Source organism: Artemia sp. Qi Xiang Cuo, chromosome 6 (assembly GCF_049724085.1).
Source record: "Artemia sp. Qi Xiang Cuo chromosome 6, ASM4972408v1, whole genome shotgun sequence".
Taxonomy (NCBI): Eukaryota; Metazoa; Arthropoda; class Branchiopoda; order Anostraca; family Artemiidae; genus Artemia; species Artemia sp. Qi Xiang Cuo.
The window spans coordinates 27,846,882-27,869,356 of NC_142799.1; the positions used below are offsets into that span (position 1 = coordinate 27,846,882).

A 22,475-nucleotide genomic window follows, 5' to 3' on the forward strand; every position below is an offset into this window, starting at 1 on the left:
CTTCTATAAAAAAAAACTTCTAACAAAATGGCTATCTCAAAATTTTGATTGGCTGTGTTTGGGGAAATAATGGGCGTGGGGGGGGGGCTAGGTGCCCTTGAATCACTGTAGACTACTAAAAAGGGTACTATCCCTTTGAATTTCCAATCAAATGAGTTTTTCTTGAAGTTTTTACGACAACGCCTTCTATAAAAACCATATATTGAAACCCTCACCCTGAAGGTTCTGGGGGAGTGTCCTCCTCAAAAACATATTTTCTATCTGGAAATCAACTATGCTGAACAAAATGGCTATCTCAAAATTTTGATTGGATGTATTTGGGGGAATGATGGGCGTAGGGGGCGCTAGTTGCCCTCCAATCATTTTCGACTATTAAAAAGGGCACTAGAACTCTCGATTTTTAATCGAATGAGCCTCGTTTGAAGCTCTTAACACGACCCCTTCCATATGAAGTGCCTCTGGGAAAAAATAAATAAATAATAATAAAACATTGGAGCCGTATGGCCTTTACTATAGGCAACGCTAAGCGTTGCCTCTGATTGTAGTTGAACCATTTCTAATTGCGGGATCACCTCATATCCCCAAGGCTTCGCACCATAAGGAATAGTAGGGCGGATCTTCCATTGAAATAAATTCTTATGAATTTTAATAGTTTTAATTCCATTTAAAGCTGAATTCCTTAAAACTGCTGAAGAAACCGCTTTACCTCTACCCACCCTTTCTTTCACATGATCCTTCCCATTTCCTTTATTATATAATACAAACCCTAAATACTTAAACGTTGTACTTTTTTTCAACTCAATACCCTTAAATAAAAATTTATCATTATTTTTATTTGTCCCTAAAAGTACAATTTCATCATTTGGATATTTAATCTCATTTTCTTTTTTTCCAAATAAACATCTAATATGTTCAAAAATATTTGTAAATCTTCGGGGCTTCTAGCTATCAGCGCCGCATCATCCGCAATAACAACAGAGACAAAGCCAAATTTCCTAAACTCACCGTCAGCTCCCATTTTTCCTAAAAAAAACTCAACAATATCATTAATATATAAACAAAATAGCCTCGGTGACAAGGTGCTACCCTGTTTAACTTCTACCTCGCAATTAAATAAATCTGAAAACCCTTTCCCTGCTACCTTAACCATTCATCTTGTTAGCCTATTTATATGACACACTAGTCGAACAAAAATACGGGGCAGTCCTATCTTCAACAATTCTACGCACAGCAAAATCCTATCAACACTATCGAGTGCTCTCTCATAATCTACGAAAGCTACCAATAAATTACTCTTACCTCTACTATACTTTTCTATCTTCACCTTAAGTGCAAATACCCTGTCAACTGTGCTATATCCTTCCCTGAATCCACCTTGTTCCTCACGAATTATTCGATTCTTCTTTAACAAATTAGCTAGCCTATTATCAATCAGTTTCTCTAGAATGTTACTTAAACATGGTACCAGAGCTGTAGGCCTATAGTTGCAACGCAACCTCGGACCCCCCTTTTTTAAGTAACTGTAAAATTAAAGACGTCTTCCATCCTGAAACCTGAATTCCTGATGAAAGCACGCTTTTAGACAGCAGTATAAAAATTGGCATAAATTAACTTGAAAACTTTTTATATAAACGAGTTGGAATTCCTTCAATTCCAGGAGCTGTTCCTCCATCCAAATTCCTAAGCTCATGTGCAACCTCCTCAATATCTACCTCCTCTGTTAACAAATATTCTTCCTCCCTCATAGAGTAATTATATTCCTCCCAAATATTCCCAAATTGTTTATCGCACCACTTACTATGATCTCCTTCTTCTTTACTTGCGACATGTTCCGGCCAGCTATTTGGATCCAGGATTCCCCCTGGCGCTTTTCCTTGTCTTTGGTTTATCCTTCTCCAAAATTCCTTCATATTACTCTCCAAGTAAAAACGGCTCATTTGCTCGATTTGACGTGTATTAAAATCTCTTTTCTTTACTTTTATTAATCTCTTATGGCTTCTCCTAACCTCGCGAAACCTAACCAATAGTGTTGCATTATCAACCTCATTTCTAGCTTGCTTTACCCGATTTAGGGTCTCTGCTAACAAATTTTAACTACTTAAACAATCAAGGTCAGAAAAACTTTCAATAATTGGTTTTAATGAACTCAATACTGGCGCTGATAGCTCCAGTAATAAAATTAGCTTCTAATTCATCACTAGAATCACTACTTAACCTTAGCTGCTCTAGTCTCCGACAAACCTGCTCTTTACTAAATATAGCGCTTAATGCATTCTGTTCACTGTCACTCCACTCTCTCTTTAGCTGTCTACTTGGTGAAGTAAACCTAAACTGCAAAGAACTATATTCATTAACTCTAAACTCAAGGCCTAAGCTTAACTCAATCGCTAGGTGGTCAGGCAACTGAATATTCAAAATTCAACAATCAGTAATTCCATATACAAACGAAGGTCAACCAAAACATAATCAATAATACTAGGCCTCAGACCCGAAATGCAATTATAATCGCCCCTTGACTTTATCCACTCCAAACCTCCCGTTTCCAATCCCGACTCCAACCTCCGAACAAGTGCCAGGAGTTTTCTATCCCAGACATTTACTTTTCTTCTATCATCCATGCTCTTTTTTGGGATCCTATACATATGAGGAACAACATCATGAACGGCCGGTATATCAACAACAGGCAGCTCAACCAAATCAGCTGTATAAGCATTAAAGTCTCCTACCAGCAATGTTTTATGGGACATAAATTTAATACGAAAAACTGTAGCTTCTTTTCCTAATATAGACCATGTATCCTCTGCAGTATATGAGCTAGATTGCGGTGGGACACAAGCTGCACAAACCAACAATTTCAGACCTGAGTGACATACCAATCTAATCCAAACAAGCTTTTCTGATTCACTTTTTAGCTTATTAAAAGACAAAAAGAATTATTCTTTAAAAGCACTAAGATACCACCGTAATGCCGGGAGTTTCTTGACACAGAACGAGCATCAAGTTCGGGTATGAAACCGCGAAAAGATGGCAATTCATCACCACTGTGCCATGACTCCACTAACACAACAAAATCAAATTTTGTTATTTCAAGTTCCAATTCACTTTTTTTATTCCTTAGTCCTTGAACATTCTAAGACAGAAACTTGACCACGTTTTCTCGCATATGGCCTGCGTACCACTAATTTGTGTTTATAGTTTGATCAGCTGCAAGATTGAATGGTGTCTCTGAAAGAATTCTCTGTGATTCACTGAAATCCATCCTGTAGTAGTCTTTACGTGTGTTATATGTCGATCTTCCTATATTACCACGGTACGGGCTACCACCACTAGTATCACCTCTTCCCCGGCCACCATGAACATTTTTTGGAGGATTCCTCAGTAGATCATCGGGACTGATTATTTCTACACTCTTACGCACTCTTGGTTGCTGGGGCATAGCTTGCGCATCCACAACTGTACCGGTATCACTGTCTTCACTACCGGAATTTTCTCCCCCTAACTTTCAAAGTAGGGCTGATTTACTGCAACAGATGGCGAGGGGATGCCACTCTACTAGGAGCTTGGCCAACACTAGCATTTTTAGCCTGAGAAGCCTGGTTTACGATGCTTTCTAAAACTTTTCCAACTGCCCAATCGTACATAAAAGTTCGCCTTTCAATGAGCAGCTTGGTGCCTCTGAGTCTAGCATTTCTTCCTTCTGCTACAGCCCTATCAAGCAATGGCCTTAAGTGCCTACGGGCTTCCCTTTGGGCGTAGGTATAATCGGGAGCAAATTTAACTCCAAACATCCTCAAAGGTCCATTATTAGGTAAGATATAATCACACAATTCTACCAGATTAAACTTGATTACCAACGGTCCAGTAGAACCCAATCGGTAAACGTCCTTAATCGCATAACTTATATCAAGAGATCGAAAAACCTGTTTAAATAGTTCCATGACTTCCTCCTTTAACGTTTACCAGGCTGTTGTGGTATAAAATCATACAAAATAAGATTTGCCCTCCTGAATTCTGCTTCTAACAAATCCGCTCCGCGATTTGTTGCCGACAAACGTTCAGTCATGGCACTCATATCTCTTGTCATTTTCTCTTTATTTGCTAAGTCTTGAGATAATTGTACTCGTACCCGGCTAAATTCCTGCTGTATTTCTAAAACGTCCGATGACATTTTCGGTAGGAGATCTAATTTAAAACTTATCTCCTGGAGATGTTGGGTCATCGCTTCTGCTTCTATCGCATTTGTTTTATCAAAAGCACCACTATTCAAAAATCCTTGTGCACTCGTTCACTGCGTGTTTTGCATTTTTTGCGCACAAAATCACTTGCAAATTGCAATACAAAACACTAATCCAAAGAATAGACCAATATCAAAGTTCAAGGATAATCAAACTCGTTCACCGGTTGTAATATATTACTATGGAAATTGCAATACAAAACGCCAATCCAAAGAATAGTCAAATATCAAAGTCCAAGGATAATCGATTTCGTTCACCGGTAGTAATATTAATTACAATTTTGTTTACTCAAGAAAAGTCAAGTGCGCAACAAATTTAGCCTGTATTTTAATCCTTTTAGTTGAAGAAACTAGTTCTTTATTGTTCAGAGACTATAAAATATCCGTTTTCAAGCAAGGTGGTCACTGAATGAATACTAGTGAAATACTAACATACTAATATTACAATTTAAGCTTGTCTGGTATCCAGTAAACATCCGATAAGTGAAGTTTCGTTGATGCTAATGAAATAAGACCAAATGGGATGAAAATATAAAAGTTTATGAACATGATTGGGCTGTATATTTGCACATTAGGGGGTGGGGTGGTGGTGGTAAAGCATAGCATATATTAAATACGTAATCTAACCTAGGTACCTTTTTTTGTCATTTCAACCACCAGAAATTAAAGTTTAAACATTTAAAAGCGAGTGAACAATACCTCACAATGCAGCGGAAACCTGTTTTTTATTAGGATTTTATTAGATTCTTCCTCCATTAATGCTAAAAAAAAAATTCATGTGTTTTAAATATAATACAGATATCACACGGATATACTTTTAGCCATTGCTTCGTACTTTAGGGATTATATAAACGTATATATCAATCTAGTTAGGGTCCAACTACGGTACATGGTATATTATCATTTTAAACAAATTTAAAATCATCCTAGACTTGAATGCAGTGTTGTAACGGGTGACATTTTCGAGGATGGTCACTGTCACCAGTTTTTGGCCAACGTACCGGTTCAAACCATCGAAATCACCCAAACTAGTAAGCGCTACATAGCCTTATTATGGGTAAAACGAGGAAAAAGATGCGATGGGCATATCATATAACCTACACATAAATGTAGATAAAAAGCAAAATAAGAGTCCTAATGAACAAAAATTATCACCCCTCCATGTATGCCGTCGTAAAATTGACTACTGCTTTACTGAAAACAAAAAGTTGAATTTTACTTTACACACTCGCTTTAGTGCATGCATACCATGATCTTTGACAACATATTCCGTCCCCAGAAAAACATCCTCTAGTAACTAAGATGGGCGAAAGCAAATGAAAGCCCATTCTGTTTCTAACTTTTGTTTTGACACAATTCATGACACTGAACGTGCACTCCTTACTTTCATCAAAGTCATTTTTTATTCACTGTTTCGTGATTTAGCAATAATTCGCAGGCTCAGAGATGGTAAAACAGCAAAGCAGGTAGCAATGCTTGAGCGGGTCCGAATCCAATTTTATGTAGCGCAAGTTGAAGAACGACTGCGATTTAAAGAAGAAAAGAGTAAGAAAAGCAACATTCCCTTTTGAATTTGTCATACGTCTTCTTTAAACCCATGGCGGCATTAAATGTTGTTGCATTCTTGCAAAAATTGGATTCGGACTCATTTCTTCCTTGTAGCTCTTTCCTGCTCTAGAGGTTTTGAGTGTAATAAGCCATAATTTCCTTAAGTTTTGTCTCCATTGTACCTCAGCAGAAGAATATCCTACAGTTTTTGCCAAATGATCAAATAGTTCGTAGTAACGAATTACAAGTAAGAGATGGCTCAAGTCAATAGTAACTGAAACTCTAAAAACCGGAATTTTGATACCAATAAGTGAATTAAAAGAATCCGATTTTTATTCTGATTTTAAATATGTAAGTATCATCAAGTTTAGTGATACCCTTCAAAAGTTATATGCCTAAGAAAATTCGCCTTATTTTCGAAAAAAGAGGGAAACAACCCCTAAAAATCATGGAATCTTAATGAAAATTACACCGTCAGATTTAGCGTTATCAGAGAACCATACTGTAGAGGTTTCAAGCTCCTATCTGCAAAAATGTGAAATTTTGAATTGTTTGACAGAAGAAAGATCACAGATGCGTGTTTATTTGTTTGTTTTTTCTTATCCCCAGGGGTAATCGTATTGAATCAGTGATCCTAGAATGTCAAGAGAAGGCTCATTCGAACTGAAATTAAAACTTTTAGTGCCTTTTTATAATTAAAAAATAAAATTTAATTAAAATAAAAAACTTTTTTATGAAAATTCCACTAAAAGCTGCATTTTTATTGTCAATCTTGATGAATGCCAGCTATCCTAACCACTAGTATGCTAACTATTGTACCATCAGAGACTTATGAAAAACAAGTTACATAAAATGCATGATAATAAATTTGTTAATTGTGATAAAGAACAAATATGAAGTTATTATAAAAGGCACTTCGATATAGTCAAACAGTTCATGGTAACGAACTGTATAGTAAGAGCGACTCCACTCAATAGTAACCGGAACTCTAAAAACCGGAATTTTGATGCCAATAAATACATCAAAAGAATCGGATATTTATGATGATTTTAAATATGTAAGCTTAGTCTTAGCTATCAAAAGTTACGAGCCTAGGAAAATTTGTCCTATTTTTGAAAAAAGGGGGAAACAACCCCTAAAAGTTGTAAAATCTCAATGAAAATTAAACCATCAGATTGAGTGTATTGATAAACCTTACTGTAGAGGTAGTAAAAGAGGTTACTGTAGAGGTAGTTTTCAAGCTCCGATCTGCAAAAATGTGGAATTTTGTATTTTCTGCCAGAAGAAAGATCACGGATGCGTATTTATTTTGTTGTTTTTTTCTTTTTTCCAGGGGTGATCGTATTGACCAAGTGGTCCTAGAGTGTCGTGAGAGGGCTCATTCGAATGGGAATTCAAAGTCCTAGTGCCTTTTTGAATTAAAAAACAAAATTTAATCATTGTGACTCTTAAAAAGGGCACTAGAGCTTCTGATTACCAATCAAATGAGTCCCATCCGGATTTTATATAACCACACTTTCTACAAATACCTTACATGCCCCCAGTGCATAACTCACAACCCTTGCCCTGGGGGCTGTGGGAGGTTGGCATCCTCAAAGACATAATTTCTGGACCTTTCAACTACTTTGAACAAAATGGCTCTCTCATAATTTTGATTGGAAGTGTATGGGGAAATATAGCAGCATATCATACCATTTTGAAGACCCATTCCAACCTGTTGAAAGACAAATAATAAAACATACAATCTAATTACATAACAGCTAATCTGATTAAACAAATTAGAATATTTTAGAATATTAACGTTTTAGTATGTTAATAATTTAGAATATTGTCTTAAAGTGCATTGCATTTTTCATTTCATCAACAAAAATAAAGCGAAAAACGAGTTAATATTGGCAATCACTTTTCTTAAAGTTCCCCAGAGAATGAAAAAATCATGAATAATAATCCACATAAAAACTGAACCAAGTAAATTTTAAAGTGAAAAAACGAAAAAAATTTGCAAACATCTTGCATGATTCCAAAAACCACAATGGGCTACTGAAATCTAGCCTATATAACAGAGGTAAATTGATAGTGAATAATTCTTTTGCTATTAGATTTTTTTCTTTCTTTTTAAACTGGCAAATTATTTCCAGAGAGCCGTGATGTAGTCATTGTCGACATCCATCGCTTTCCTGCCGGCTTTAAATCCAAGAATAGAGCAAAGCATCAGGAGCTGGTAAATTACCTTGAAAGGAGTCTTGGTGAACACTTGATCCCCAGGGCTTTGGGTCTTGATGTTACACTAAATGATATATGGAGGACGAATTCTTCAATTATTTTAGCGTATGCTGATAGGTATACAGCTCTGACTCATCCTTTGCTATGGCCAACAATCCCTCAGGTAATTCTATTGGTTGATTGTGATGCTGTTGAAAGATTCAGAATTAGATTGGTACTTATGCATTATATGGTACACACAAAAGAAGTCAAGTTTGGTTAATGCTAATAAAACTAAATAAAATAGGATGAATATATAATAGTTAAGAAACAAATTTGGGCTATATATTTGCACATTGGGGGGAGGGGGTAAAGCATAGCATATATTAAATACGTAACCTAACCTAACCTAGGTACCTCCCCCCCCTAAACCCAAAAAACAATAGTTTAAATATTGTAAACGCAATAAAAACTACGCTTTGCATTCCATTTCACTATTGCAAATATCCGTTTGGCGGGTTTCGTGTCTGGTTTCCTTGATACAGTCTATAGCGGTGTGTACCAGATAGTGCACAAGCACCATTAGATTTAACCAATGCTGAAACTGAAATGTCGGGAACTAAAACGTCGATTCGGTGCCCTATGCACCAGCAATTATTCAGGAAGATCTTTATCCTTTTAATGCTGAAATTAAGAATGTTCTAAAACCTGGTATTAACTGACACTAGTGATTTGTCCCAATTATTTAAGAATAACTCCTGAATCACAAAGGTCCTTTAATTAGAATAAATAGCTCTTTTGAAAATACTAAAAAAACCTTTAGCGTAAAGATCGATGTATTGAAGAGGGGGCGACACCTTTCATACACGTAGTAATTTCTGTTCGTTTTAAGTTTTAATGTTACTCCTTACTTTCAGTTGAAAAAATATGTTTTTTTTGTATTTCAGATCATTTTTAAATTCGCTTTTTTTGGAAAATCCCTTTCGATCATGAAAAATTTCTCCATGGAAAGATCCTTCCATGTAACCACCTCCCGCCCCCCCCCCCATCACCAAAAAACCCACCTGAAATCGTCTTTACACTTCCCAATTACCAACACTATCAGAGGCAACGCTGTAGCATTGCCTATAGTAAAGGCCATACGGCTCCAATGTTTTATTAACATTTATAATTAATAAAGAATTATATAGCCCTTCCACAACTGACAACGCTGCCCTCTCTGCGTTGCAAGTTATGCCCTGGGGGCACATATGGTTCTTATGGAAGGAATACTAGTATAAACTTCAGAGAGGGCTCACTTTATTGGAATTGAGAGTTCTGGTTCCCTTTTTAATGGTCAAAAGAGATAGAAGGGTAACCAGCCCCCCCCCACGCCCATTTTTCCCAAATGCACCCGATGAAAATTTTGAGATAGCCATTTTGTTAAAAATAGTTCAAAGATCGTATAACAAAAACTTCAGTATCAATACAATCCCCCAGGGCCTGGGCAGGCGTTGTAAGTTATGCCTTGGGGCATATATGGTTAATATGGAAGAGATGCTCGTATAAACTTCAAAGAGGGCTTATTTGATTGGAAAGTGAAAGTTATAGTTTACTTTTTAGAGTCAAAAGAGATCGGAGGGCAACAAGCCCCTCCCTCCACGCCCTTTTTTTCTCAAACCCATCTGATAAGAACTTTTTAATAGCCATTTTTTTAACATTCTTTAAGATAGCCATTTTTTTAGTTCAAAGATCATATAACGAAAACTCCGGGGCCAACACGACCCCCCAGGCCCCGAGGGCAAGCGTTATAAGCTATGCCCAGGGGGAATATATGGTTCTTATGTAAGGGATGCTCGTAAGAACTTCAGAGAGGGCTCTTTTGATTGGAATTTGAAAGTTTTAATTCAGTTTTTGAGAGTCAAAAGAGATTGTAGGGCAACTAGCCCCCCCATGCCCCTTTTTCACCAGACACATCAGATAAAATTCTGAGATAGCCATTTTGTTAAAAATAGTTCAAAAGTCAGGTATCGACACAACCCCCAGGGCCCGGGGGCAGGCGTTGTAAATGATGTTCTGGGGGCATATATGGTTCTTATGAAAGGGATGGTCGTATAAACTTCAGAGGGGGCTCATTTGATTTGAAATTGAAAGTTCTAGTTCACTTTTTAAGAGTAAAAAGATACCCAAGGGAAACTAGCCCCCCCCCGCCACACACACAACCTTTTTTCCCCAGACCCATCCGATTAAATTTGAGATAGCCATTTCGTAAAAAATAGTTTAGAGGTCAGATAAGAAAAACTTCTGTGTCGACACAACCCCCCAGGGACCAGGAGCAGGCGTTGTAAGTAATGTTCTGAGGGCATTTATGGTTCTTATGGAAGGGATGCTCGAGTAGACTTTGGAGAGGGCTTATTTGATTGGAAATAAAAAGTTTTCGTTCACTTTTTAAGAGTCAAAAGAGACAAAAGGGCAACTATTCCCCCCCACCCTGAAATGCATGCGATAAAAATTTTGAGATAGCCATTTTGTTAAAAATAGTCCAAAGGTCAGATGAAAAAAAACTTCGATGTCGACACAGTCTCCCAGGGCCCGGGGGCAGGCGTTGCAAGTTTTGCCCAGGGGGCATATATTGTTCTTATGGAAGGGATGCTCGTATAAACTTCATAGAGGGCTCATTTAATCGGAAATTGAAAGTTCTAGTTCCCTTTTAAAGATTCAAAAGAGATAAGAGGGCAACTAGACCCCCCCCTTTCACGCCCTTTTTCCTCAAACCCATCTAATAAGATACTCTAGATAGCTATTTTTAAAAAAATAGTTCAAAGATTATGTAACAAAAACTCCGGTGTCGACATAGTCCCCCAGGGCCCAGGGGCAGGCGCTGTAAGTTATGCCCTGGGGGAATATATGGTTCTTATGGAAGGGATGCTCGTAAAAACTTCTGAGAGGGCTCATTGGATTGCAAATTGAACCATTTTGATAAAAAATAGTTGAAAAACCAGATAACGAAAACTCAGGTGTGGACAATACCCCTCAGGGCCCGGGGGCAGGCGTTGTAAGTTATGCCCTGCGGGCATATATGGTTCTTATCAAAGGGATGCTCGTATAAACTTCAGAATGGGCTCATTTGCTTGGAAATTCAAAGTTAGATTTTAATTTTTAAGAATCAAAAGAGATCCAAGTGCAACTAGTCCTCCTCCCCCATGTCTTTTTTCAAACCCAGCCAATGAAAATTTTGTGATAGCCATTTTGTTATAAATAGTTCAAAGGTAGGATAAGAACATTTCTTGTGTCGATACAACCCCCCAGGGCCCGGCAGCAGGCGTTCTAAGTTATTCCCAGAGGGCATGTATGGTTCGTATGAAAGGGATGCTCGTATAAACTTCAGAGAGGGCTCATTTGAATGGAAATTGAAAGTTCTAGTTCAATTTTTAAGGGTCAAAAGAGATCGGACGGACACTAGCCCCCCCCCCCTCCCACGCCCTTTTCCCCAAACCCATCCGATACAAATTTTGAAATAGCCATTTTTTTAAATAGTTCAAAGGTCAGATAACAAAACTCCGGTTTCGAAACAACCCCCAAGGGGGCAGGCGTTGTAAGTTTTGTCCATGGGCCTTATATGGTTCTTATGAAAGGGAAGCTCGTATAAACTTCAGAAACGGCTCATTTGATTGGAAATTAAAAGTTCTAGTTCCATTTCTTAGATTTAGTAGAGAGCGGAGGATAAATAGCCCCTCCCCCCTCCACGCCGTTTTCTTCCCCAAACCCATCCGATAAAAATTTTGAGATGACCATTTTGCTAGAAATACTTCAAACGTTAGATACTAAGACTTCGTGGTCGACACAAACCCCCAGGGCCCGGGGACAGGCGTTGTAATTTATGCCCTGGGGGAATATATGGTTCTTATAGAAGGGATGTTCGTACAAACTTCAGAGAGGGCTCATTTGATTGAAAATAGAAAGTTTATGTTCATTTTTAAAGAGTCAAAAGAGATCAAAGGGTAATTAGCCCCCCCCCACACGCCCTTTTACCCCAAACCTATCCGATAAAAATTTTGAGATAGCCATTTTGTTAAAAATAGTTCAAATATAGTTCAGACATGTCATTTGTGTCTTTAAGACGAATAGGTATAGACTTTGATTTTCTATTTTTTGAGAGTATATTATTAATGGTGAACCAAATCTTTTTCGGGTTTCCTTTGCAATTGAGAATTTTTGTATAATAATAATTTTTCTTTGCTTCATGGATGAGTTTAGTGTATGAGTTTTTATATTTTTTATAATTTGATAGGTCAATGTCACTACTGGTCTTACAGGCTAACTTATATAATTTGATTTTACGACATGGGGAGACAATGAGGTTATGTGACATCCAGGGACATATAGGGATAGTTTTCCGGTCAGGTTTAAGAATAGGAAAAGTTGAATGGATAATCTCACTTAGCCGCTGGGCAAAACCATTTGTGGCAGAATTTACCTCTTGACAATTTAAAACATCGGACCAGTCAGTGGTTCTTAGGCAATCGATAAAATGGGTTATATTTGCAGAGCTGTAATTTCTAGTAGGTGTTGAGATAATAATTCTAGAGCGTAGAGATAGTGGCTGCGAAGGTAGTGACAAGTAAATACGACAGTGGTCTGACAGATCCGAAAATATTATATTTGAGGACAGGTCATTTCCCAGTGAAGTAGATACAAAAAAGTTATCAACTAATGTTGAAGTTGGTCTCACAGGATCAAATCTACTGGGGAAAAAAATTGTGGGTAGAAGACCACTCCCGGTCACTGATTAATAAAAAGTGTCAGATTCAATATTTTTAAAAAACATTGAGTTGGTTACAATTAAAGTCCCCAAGAACTATTGCCTTTTTATGGGGTATATTAATAAAATTAGAGAAATCACAAACAGATTACAAAAACATGAGGTCGGAAATGGAGGAGGTTTATGAAACAAGGAGAGTATATAGGAATTTTGGCCGATAACTATGTTAACAGTTATTGAATAAATACATCTGAGATTTATTTGTGTAGAGAAAATAGATTCGCACTCTGATAGCCTGGTAAAATTTGCATTCGAATGGATGTAAAGTGAGATACCCCCCGACAACTTAGTCAATCTCCTGGGCATATGGATTATTTGATTACCAGGGAGTATAAAATCACTACTGTCATCATTATCGGAAAGCAATGTCTCTGTTAATCCTATTTCGTCAAAAGGGCAGACACCGTTGAATGAAATTAAATCTTTAAACTTGAGCCATTTATCCCGGATGCTTCTGATGTTGAAACAAAGAACATTAAGGGAATTATTATTGACTAGTTTTGGTTACACATTGGTAACAATATCAAAATATTTACAATTAGCATGTTTTAAGGTACCATCAGGGCTTCTTATAGGGTTGGCGTGCTGGTTACTTTCTATATCGGAATAATTAAAAGCAATGTTATTAGAAAGGGATAAATCCGTTAAAAACGAAAAGTCACACATTAATTAGTCGTCAGGCATTCTTGTTGGGAATCTTCTCGCTTGGGTTTCGCTTTGAACATCATCCTCGCCCGAAGAGACTTCGTGAAGGGTCGTCAATTTCTGTGTTACTGTGTTGGTCGGCTTTTTCTTTCTTTTTTTTTTTTTTTTTTTTTTTGCTACGGCTTGGGGCTTCTATCATTGGTTCAGGTGCTAGTGATTCTTTCAAATTTCTGGGGGACTTGGCAACAGTTGGTATCGTAGGAAATGTCAAGTTAGAATGGCATTCAATGGCTTCTTTGAAGGATGAAAGTTGGACCGTAGCTTTTTACCAGATTTCCTCTCCTTTGAGCGTAGTAATGGCCTTTTTTTTAAGGGTGTTTCTCAGTTCAACTGGTTCACTGCCAACCTCGATAAGATGGGAAACGTATATGGCTAACCTTTGCCATTCTTTATTATAATGATCAGTAAATTATGAATGCGATAAAACTGGAAGTTGGGAAGAGGAAGGCTGCGATTCGGCGTTAAGTAGAGGAAATTGAGTGGAACATTGGGTAAATGAGAAGCCTTTATCTATTGGGGGTGGGATCTGCTTTATCTGGTCCTTTGATTCTTCAGTTTGGCTATTTAAGGGTCGACTTGGAGTTGGTTGTCTAGGGATTGTAGTGGCTACGACGGAGTAGGGCAGGTTCTATCTCACAGAGGTTCGGAAGATCTCGGCTCTCTTGTGATAGGCCAGACAAAGTTGCTTCTCAAGTGCCGTGTGTCCCTTATTATTGCAATTTTTACAGCAAGCGTCTTTGTCGGTGCAATTTTCTGTAACGTGGCTAGGTTTACCACATTTTCGACATGACTGGAGTGACTGTTTACAATTATTTTTGCTATGACCATGAGCTAGGCAAATTGTGTATTGTAGGGTCTTTGGTTTATAGGCTTTACTGAAAACCAATTTTATTAAAAATATTTTCTTTTGTACTTAATATTGAAAATAAACATTATAATTATGGTAAAATTTTGAGCCGATGAGCTTTCAGCAATTAATATCATTATACATCAAATATTCAGTTTAATTTATTAGTTCTTTCAAAACTTTTTCATGACCAATGTGATTTCACTACAAAAAAGAGTTTGGACAATGTCCCCTTCCTTATCTATAAATAAAAAGCAAAAGCCTACTGCGTCACTGGCACTTAACTGAAAACGAATTACATTACAAATATTTTCTTTTCCAGTTCTTACAGCATTTAAAATAAAAATAAAATTAGAATGAAATAAGTGCTTGAAATGATAAAACTTTCAGCAATTAATATCATTACGCATAAAATGCTCAATTTGGTGTTGTGTATGCTTTCCGGTACTTTTTGAGCCATATTTGGTTTCCAATTAAGTGTCCGTTGTAACATGTGCCTTAAAATTCCACGATAAAGGAAAGGGGTGATACCTAAATTCCTGTTTGTAGTGATTCTTGCTCGTTTCAAGATTGACTTCCATATTCAATTTAATTTTCACTTGTTTTATGTTTTATTTATTCACTTATATTTGTATCTATTGTATGTTTGTTTGCATTGATTGTTTATTTAATTTCTGTTTGTTTTAAGTTTCATTTTTACTTCAATAGCCAAATATTGCTTTTCGTTTTAAGCTTGGTTTTCATATTCAATCTAAGCATTACTCGCTTTAAGATCTATTTATTCATTTATATTATTACTTGTTGTATGTTTTTTCCTATGACTGTTTATTTAATTTCTGTTCGTTTTGGGTTTCATTTATTCTTTAATAGTAATATGTGGTAGTTTTGAGTTTGAATTTTAACAAGTATTTTTATCTGCTGAGCTTAAGTTCAAAATGGCCTTTACTTTTCTTTGAAACACTTATTTTTCGGAAAAGTTTTTTTTTTATAATTAATTTTTGTTCGTTTTTTATTGCAAAAAGTTTCAAGTTTTTAAAAATTCCTCATTTCAAAATCAAACCTTTTAAAAAATCAAGTCTTCATCAAAGTATCAAAACTGGTACCAACAATTGGTAACATAACTGGCAACAATATCAAAGTGAAAAAAGTTTGCCCCCTTTGAGATGAGCCCTCTTTGAAGTTTGTACGACGACTCCTTCTATATGAAGTGCGGTTTGGAAAAAAAAAGAAGTGTGGGGGGAGGCTACCTGCCCTCCAATCACTTTTATTTCTTAAAAAGTGAATTATAACTTTTAATTTCCAATCAAATGAGCCCGGTATGAAGTTTGTGCGAGCATCCCTTCCATAACAACAATATACACCCCCAGGGCATAACTTACAACGCCTACCTTCGGGCCCTGGGGGGCTGTGTCGACACCGGAGTTTTTGTTATCTGAACTATATGAAGTGCGTCTGGGACAAAAATAAATGGAATGTAGGGGAGGCTAGTTAACCTTGGATATCTTTTGACTCTTAAGAAGTGAACTAGAGCTTTCAAATTCCAATCAAATGAGCCCTCTCTGAAATTTATACAAGCATCCCTTTCATAAGAACCATACACGCTCCCAGGAAAACAGTTACAACGCCTACCCCCCGGGCCCTGGGGAGTAGAGATGCCCATATTGATCGTGACAGAACCACGTGGTTTATGGTTTTCTCAGTGAGAATGAAAAAACAGGAACTTTGTCACATGGAAAAACATGAATTTTGTCACATTTATGGTTGTTTTCATGGATGGTTATGGATGATTTATGGTTTTTGTCAGTGAGAATTTTAAAAAACATGAATTTTGTAACATTTATTTATTTTTTTTTGTTTTTTTTAAGTTATAATTTTAAAAAAATTAACTTTCTCAAATTTTTTTTTTTTTTTATTTTTTTTTTCTTTTAGAATTTTAAAAAACTGTAACTTTCTAAATTAGAAAACAAAAAACCACGTGGTGCTGTCACGAGTCAGAACACCTGTGCTGTCGACCTCAATTCACCTATCGTGAATCAATAATTCCCCTTAGAAACAACAAATTAATTTCCCCTTTCTTGACAGACCAATCAATCAATGACAGCATCTGTCAGACTTTAAAAATTTTCGCCTAGAGACATTTCTCCAGGAATAGATCCAAAATCATTAATGTCTTTGCCTCGGGAACAGTTCTACTGGTTGAACTCCAAAGGATATTAATAACCAAAGGCCATGGAAACAATTAGACGAGAAGCATCTTAGCGATGAATTGTTTTAGCGCGCGAGAAGGTTTCATATTAATTTGAAATGCGTTAGCGCAGAGATGCCAATAACAAAGGAACACGCTGAATTTACGTTCAGGGATTATTTGGGCGAAACCGTTTTAGACAGGTTATGGAACTATTTCGGCGAAACAGATAGAGACATTTTAAAAGAAGATTTTTGAAGAGATTTTAGAAGAGAATTTAATGGTGAAACTCTGTGGTCGTTATATTACACAAGTTTCATTTGAACAGTGTTGTGAGGTCCTCTAACCCAACCCCAAAGGGTTCCAATCCTCCTACCCCAACCCCGAAGAAAGCCCCCGGTCCTCAAAGCCCCCCAAACTCCCAAAGGGCCACCGGCGCCCCCAAAGGCCCACCCAGACCCCCAAAGGCCATCCCCAGGCCCCAAATGTCCCCCAGGCTCCCAACTGTCCCCCCGGACACTCAAAGGCCCCCCAAGCCTCCAAAGGGCCACCGGTGCCCCAAAGGCCCACCCAGACCCCCAAATGCCCTCCCCGGGCCCCCCCACCGGCACATCGAGCTCCCAAAGGACCAACGGGGTCCCAAAGGCCCTCCACCGGTCCACCAAGGCCCCCCCAAGAGCCCCACGGGCCCCCTGCGCCCCCCAAGGGCCACCCAGACCCCCAAATGCCATCCCCGGACCCCCAAAGCCCATCCCCCGGTCCCCAAAGGTCCCCCCGAGCTCCCAAAGGACCACCGACCCTCAAGGGACCCACAGACCCTCAAAGGCTCTCCCCGAGGACCCGTCTTTCGTTGATGTGTGTTGTCTCAGACCTATGATTTGGGATGTGTAGTTTGCTACTTCAGGCTTTTCTGAGATAAGGTTTCCTAGTATTTCATAGGTGAATGTTGTCTGAAACCAATAGTTTGGGATGAGTAGTTTGCTATTTCAGGCTTTTATGAGCTAGGTTTCTTAGCCTTTCTTTGGTGTGTGTTGAGTGAAACTTATGATTTGGGGTATGTAGTTTGCTATTTTTGACTTTTCTGAGTTGGATTTCTTAGTCTTTCATAGGTGTGTGATGTCTGAAACCTATGATTTGGGGTGTGTGGGTTGCTATTTTTGGCTTTTCTGAGTTGGATTTCTTAGTCTTTCATAGGTGTGTGGTGTCTGAAACCTATGATTTGGGTTGTGTAGTTTGCTACTTCAGGCTTTTCTGAGCTAGGTTTCTTAGCCTTTCGTTGGTGTGTGTTGAGTGAAACTTATGATTTGGGATATGTAGTTTGCTATTTTTAACTTTTCTGAGTTGGATTTCTTAGTCTTTCATAGGTGTGTGGTGTCTGAAACCTATGATTTGGGATGTGTAGTTTGCTATTTTCGACTTTTCTGAGCTGGATTTCTTAGCCTTTCATAGGTATGCGTTGTCAGAAAATTATGATTTGGGATGTATAGTTTGCTATTTCAGGCTTTTCTGAGCTAAGGTTTTCTAGTATTTCGTAGGTGAATGTTGTCTGAAACCAATAGTTTGGGATGAATAGTTTGCTATTTTTGACTTTTCTGAGCTAGGTTTCTTAGTCTTTCGTTGGTGTGTGTTGACTGAAACCGATGATTTGGGATATGTAGTTTGCTATTTTTGACTTTTCTGAGCTGGATTTCTTAGTCTTTCATAGGCGTGTGTTGTATGAAACCTATGATTTGGGATGGGTGGATTGCTACTTTTGACTTTTCAGAGCTGGATTTCTTAGCCTTTCATAGGTGTTTGTTGTCTGAAACCTATAGTTTGGGATGACTAGTTTGCTATTTTTGACTTTTCTGAGCTAGGTTTCTTAGCCGTTCATAGGTGTGTGTTGTCTGAAATCTATGATTTGGGATATGTAATTTGCTATTTCCGACTTTTCATAACCGGATTTCTTAGTCTTTCCTAGGTGTGTGGTGTCTGAAACCTATGATTTGGGGTGTGTGGGTTGCTATTTTTTTTACTTTTCTGAGCTGGATTTCTTAGCCATTCGTAGGTGTGTGTTGACTGAAACCTATGATTTGGGGTGGTTAATTTGCTATTTTTGACTTTTCTGAGCTAGATTTCTTAGCCTATCCTATGTGTGTCCTTTCAGAAAATTATGATTTGGGAGGTGTAGTTTGCTTTTTGGACTTTTCAGAGCTAGGATTCTTAGTCACTCATAGGTGTTTGTTGTCTGAAACTTCGAGTTTGGGATGAGTAGTTGGCTATTTCAGACTTTTCTGAGCTAAGGTTTCTTAGTATTTCGTAGGTGAATACTGTCTGAAACTTATGATTTGGTATATGTAAATTACTATTTCGGGCTTTTCTGAGTTTGATTTCTTAGTCTTTCATAGGTGTGTAGTGTCTGAAACCTATGATTTGGGATGTGTAGTTTGCTATTTTCGAATTTTCTGAGCTAGGTTTCTTAGCCTTTCATAGGTATGTGTTGTCAGAACATTATGATTTGGGATGTGTAGTTTGCTATTTCAGGCTTTTCTGAGCTAAGGTTTTCTAGTATTTCGTAGGTGAATGTTGTCTGAAACCAATAGTTTGGGATGTGTAATTTGCTATTTCTGACTGTTCATTACCGGATATCTGAGTCTTTCGTAGGTGTGTGATGTCTGAAACCTCGGTGGTGGGTGGGGCGGGGGGATCTGTAATTCTTTTCTTTGTGGGAGTTCTTCGACTTTAATCGGGGGGTAGTGTCTGAAACCTTTGATGTGGGGTGGGTGGATTGCTACTTTTGACTTTTCTGAGCTGGATTTCTTAGCCTTTCATAGGTGTTTGTTGTCTGAAACATATAGTTTGGGATGACTAGTTTGCTATTTTTGACTTTTCTGAGCTAGGTTTCTTAGCCGTTCCTAGGTGAGTGTTGTCTGAAACCTATGATTTGGGATTTGTAATTTGCTATTTCTGACTTTTAATAACCAGTTTTCTTAGCCTCTAGTTGGTGTGTGATGTTTGTAACCTATGATTTGGGGGTGTGTGGGTTGATATTTTTTTACTTTTCTGAGCAGGATTTCATAGCCATTCGTAGGTGTGTGTTGACTGAAACCTATGATTTGTGATGGTTAATTTGCTATTTTTGACTTTTCTAAGCTAGATTTCTTAGCCTTTCATAGGTGTGTACTTTCAGAAAACTATGATTTGGGAAGCAAACAAAAAATTACCCATGCACACGAAAACTTACATGCACACAAAAACTTAAATGAACACAAAAACTTACACACACACATACACACAAACAAAACTTACACACACAAACACACGAAAACTCACAAACACACGCCAAAACTTACACACACACATAAACTGACACACACACACACACACACACACACAAAAACATACACAAGAACACAAACACACTCACACACACACGCACAAAAACTTACACACACACACACACTCACAAAACTTACACACACACACACGAAAACTTACACACACACGCCAAAACTTACACACACAAAAACTTAAACAAACACACAAAAACAAACACACAAACACACACAAAAAGACACACACACACTAACAAAAAAAAACACACACAAAAAAACAAAAACACAAAAACACACAAACACACAAACAAACATACACAAGCACACGAAAAATTACATGCACACAAAAACTTACATTCACACAAAAACTTACACACACACACACACACACAAAAATCGCACAAACACAAACAAAAAAAATCTCAATCACACACACACACGACAAAAATTTATAACTATATCACAATAGAAAAAACAAACACACACACATACACAAACAATAAAAAAAGACCAAAAATATCACTCACAAACAAACCTGCCAAAACATACACACATACAACAACTAACACTCCCACACACCCACATACAAACACAAAAAAAAATGAACACAAAAACACACACACACACACTCACAAAAACTTACACACACACACACACACACACACAAAACTTACACACACACACACTAAAACTAACACACACACGCCAAAACTTACACACACAAAAACTAACACACACACATACACACACAAACTAACACACACACACACAAAAAAATTACACACACAAAAACTTATACACACACACACACACACACACACACACACACACACACACACACACACACACACACAAACTTACACAAACACACAAAAAACTTATATCCACACGCAATAGCTTAGACACACAAAAACTTACACACACACACAAAAACCTACACACACGCACAAAAACTTACACACACACAAAAAAACTTACACACACACACAAAAAAACTTACACACACACGCAAAAACTTACACACACACACAAACCATTACACACACACACACACACACAAAAAAAAACTAACACAATCACATGAAAACTAAAATTCACACAAAAAAAAAAACAAACACGCACTTAAACTAACACACACACGACAAAACTTACACACACAAAATCTTAGACACACAAAAACTAACACACACACACACACGCCAAAACTTACACCCACACTCAAAAACTTAAACACACACACAAAAACTTACACACACACACTAAAACTTACACACACACACACACGAAAACTTACACACACACGCCAAAACTTACACACAAACAAAAACTTACACACACACACACACACACACACACACACACACACACACACACACACAAACACACACACACACAGACACACACACTCACACACTCACACACACACACACAAACACACACACACACAAACACACACAAACACATACTCACACACACACATACACACACACACAGACACACACACACACAAACACACATACACATACAAACACACACATACACACACACAGAAACACACAGATACAAACACATACAGACACACAGACATACATAGAAACATAAATACACACATACACAAAAACATACAGAGACAGATACACACACACATACACACACAGATACACACATACATACAAACAAAGATAGACACACACATACACACATATAGACACACAGATACACACACACACACACATACACACACACACAAACACAAATAGACAAACATACATACACTCACACATACACACACACACACACATACACACACACAGATACACACACACATATTCACACACACATACACACACACACACACACATACACACAGCACACACACACACACACACATACATACACACACATACACACAAACACACACATAAACACACACATACACACACGAACATACACACACACATACAAAAACAATAATAAACACACACACACACTACACACACACATACAATCACACGTACACACACACATACAAACGTACATACACAAACATACAAACCCACACTCCTACACGCCCACACTTACACATATACACACACACATAAACACAAATACACACACACATACATAAACACGCATACACACACACATATACACTCACATACACATATAGAAACACACACAAATACACACACAATCACACACACAAAAACACACAAACACACACACAGTCACATACACACACACACACATAAACACAGACACGCACACACACACACATACACATACACACAGACACACAGACACACACACACATACATATATAAACAGAAAAACACACACATACACACACACACACACACACACACACACACACAGACAAATACAAACACACAGACACACACACACAGACACACACACACACACACACACACACACACAGAGACACACACAGACACACACACATACACACACACATACACACACATACACACCCACATACACACTCACGCATACACACACACAAACACACACACATACACACACACACATACACACACATACACACACAAATAAAAACACACACATACACACACACATACAGACTCACACATAAACAAACACATACACAAGCAAAAACA

The 22,475-nt window shown here is 37.7% G+C and overlaps 1 protein-coding gene across 1 annotated transcript in view; it reads left to right on the forward strand.

Annotated features, from left to right (window-relative positions):
• LOC148951069 (PI-PLC X domain-containing protein 1-like) overlaps positions 1–22,475 on the forward strand; it is a 155,439-nt gene that overhangs the window by 70,705 nt on the left and 62,259 nt on the right. Inside the window, exon 5 of the mRNA XM_089090120.1 lies at positions 7,921–8,168. Coding sequence (XP_088946246.1) covers positions 7,921–8,168 — 248 coding nt within the window. The remainder of the gene's footprint in view (positions 1–7,920; positions 8,169–22,475) is intronic.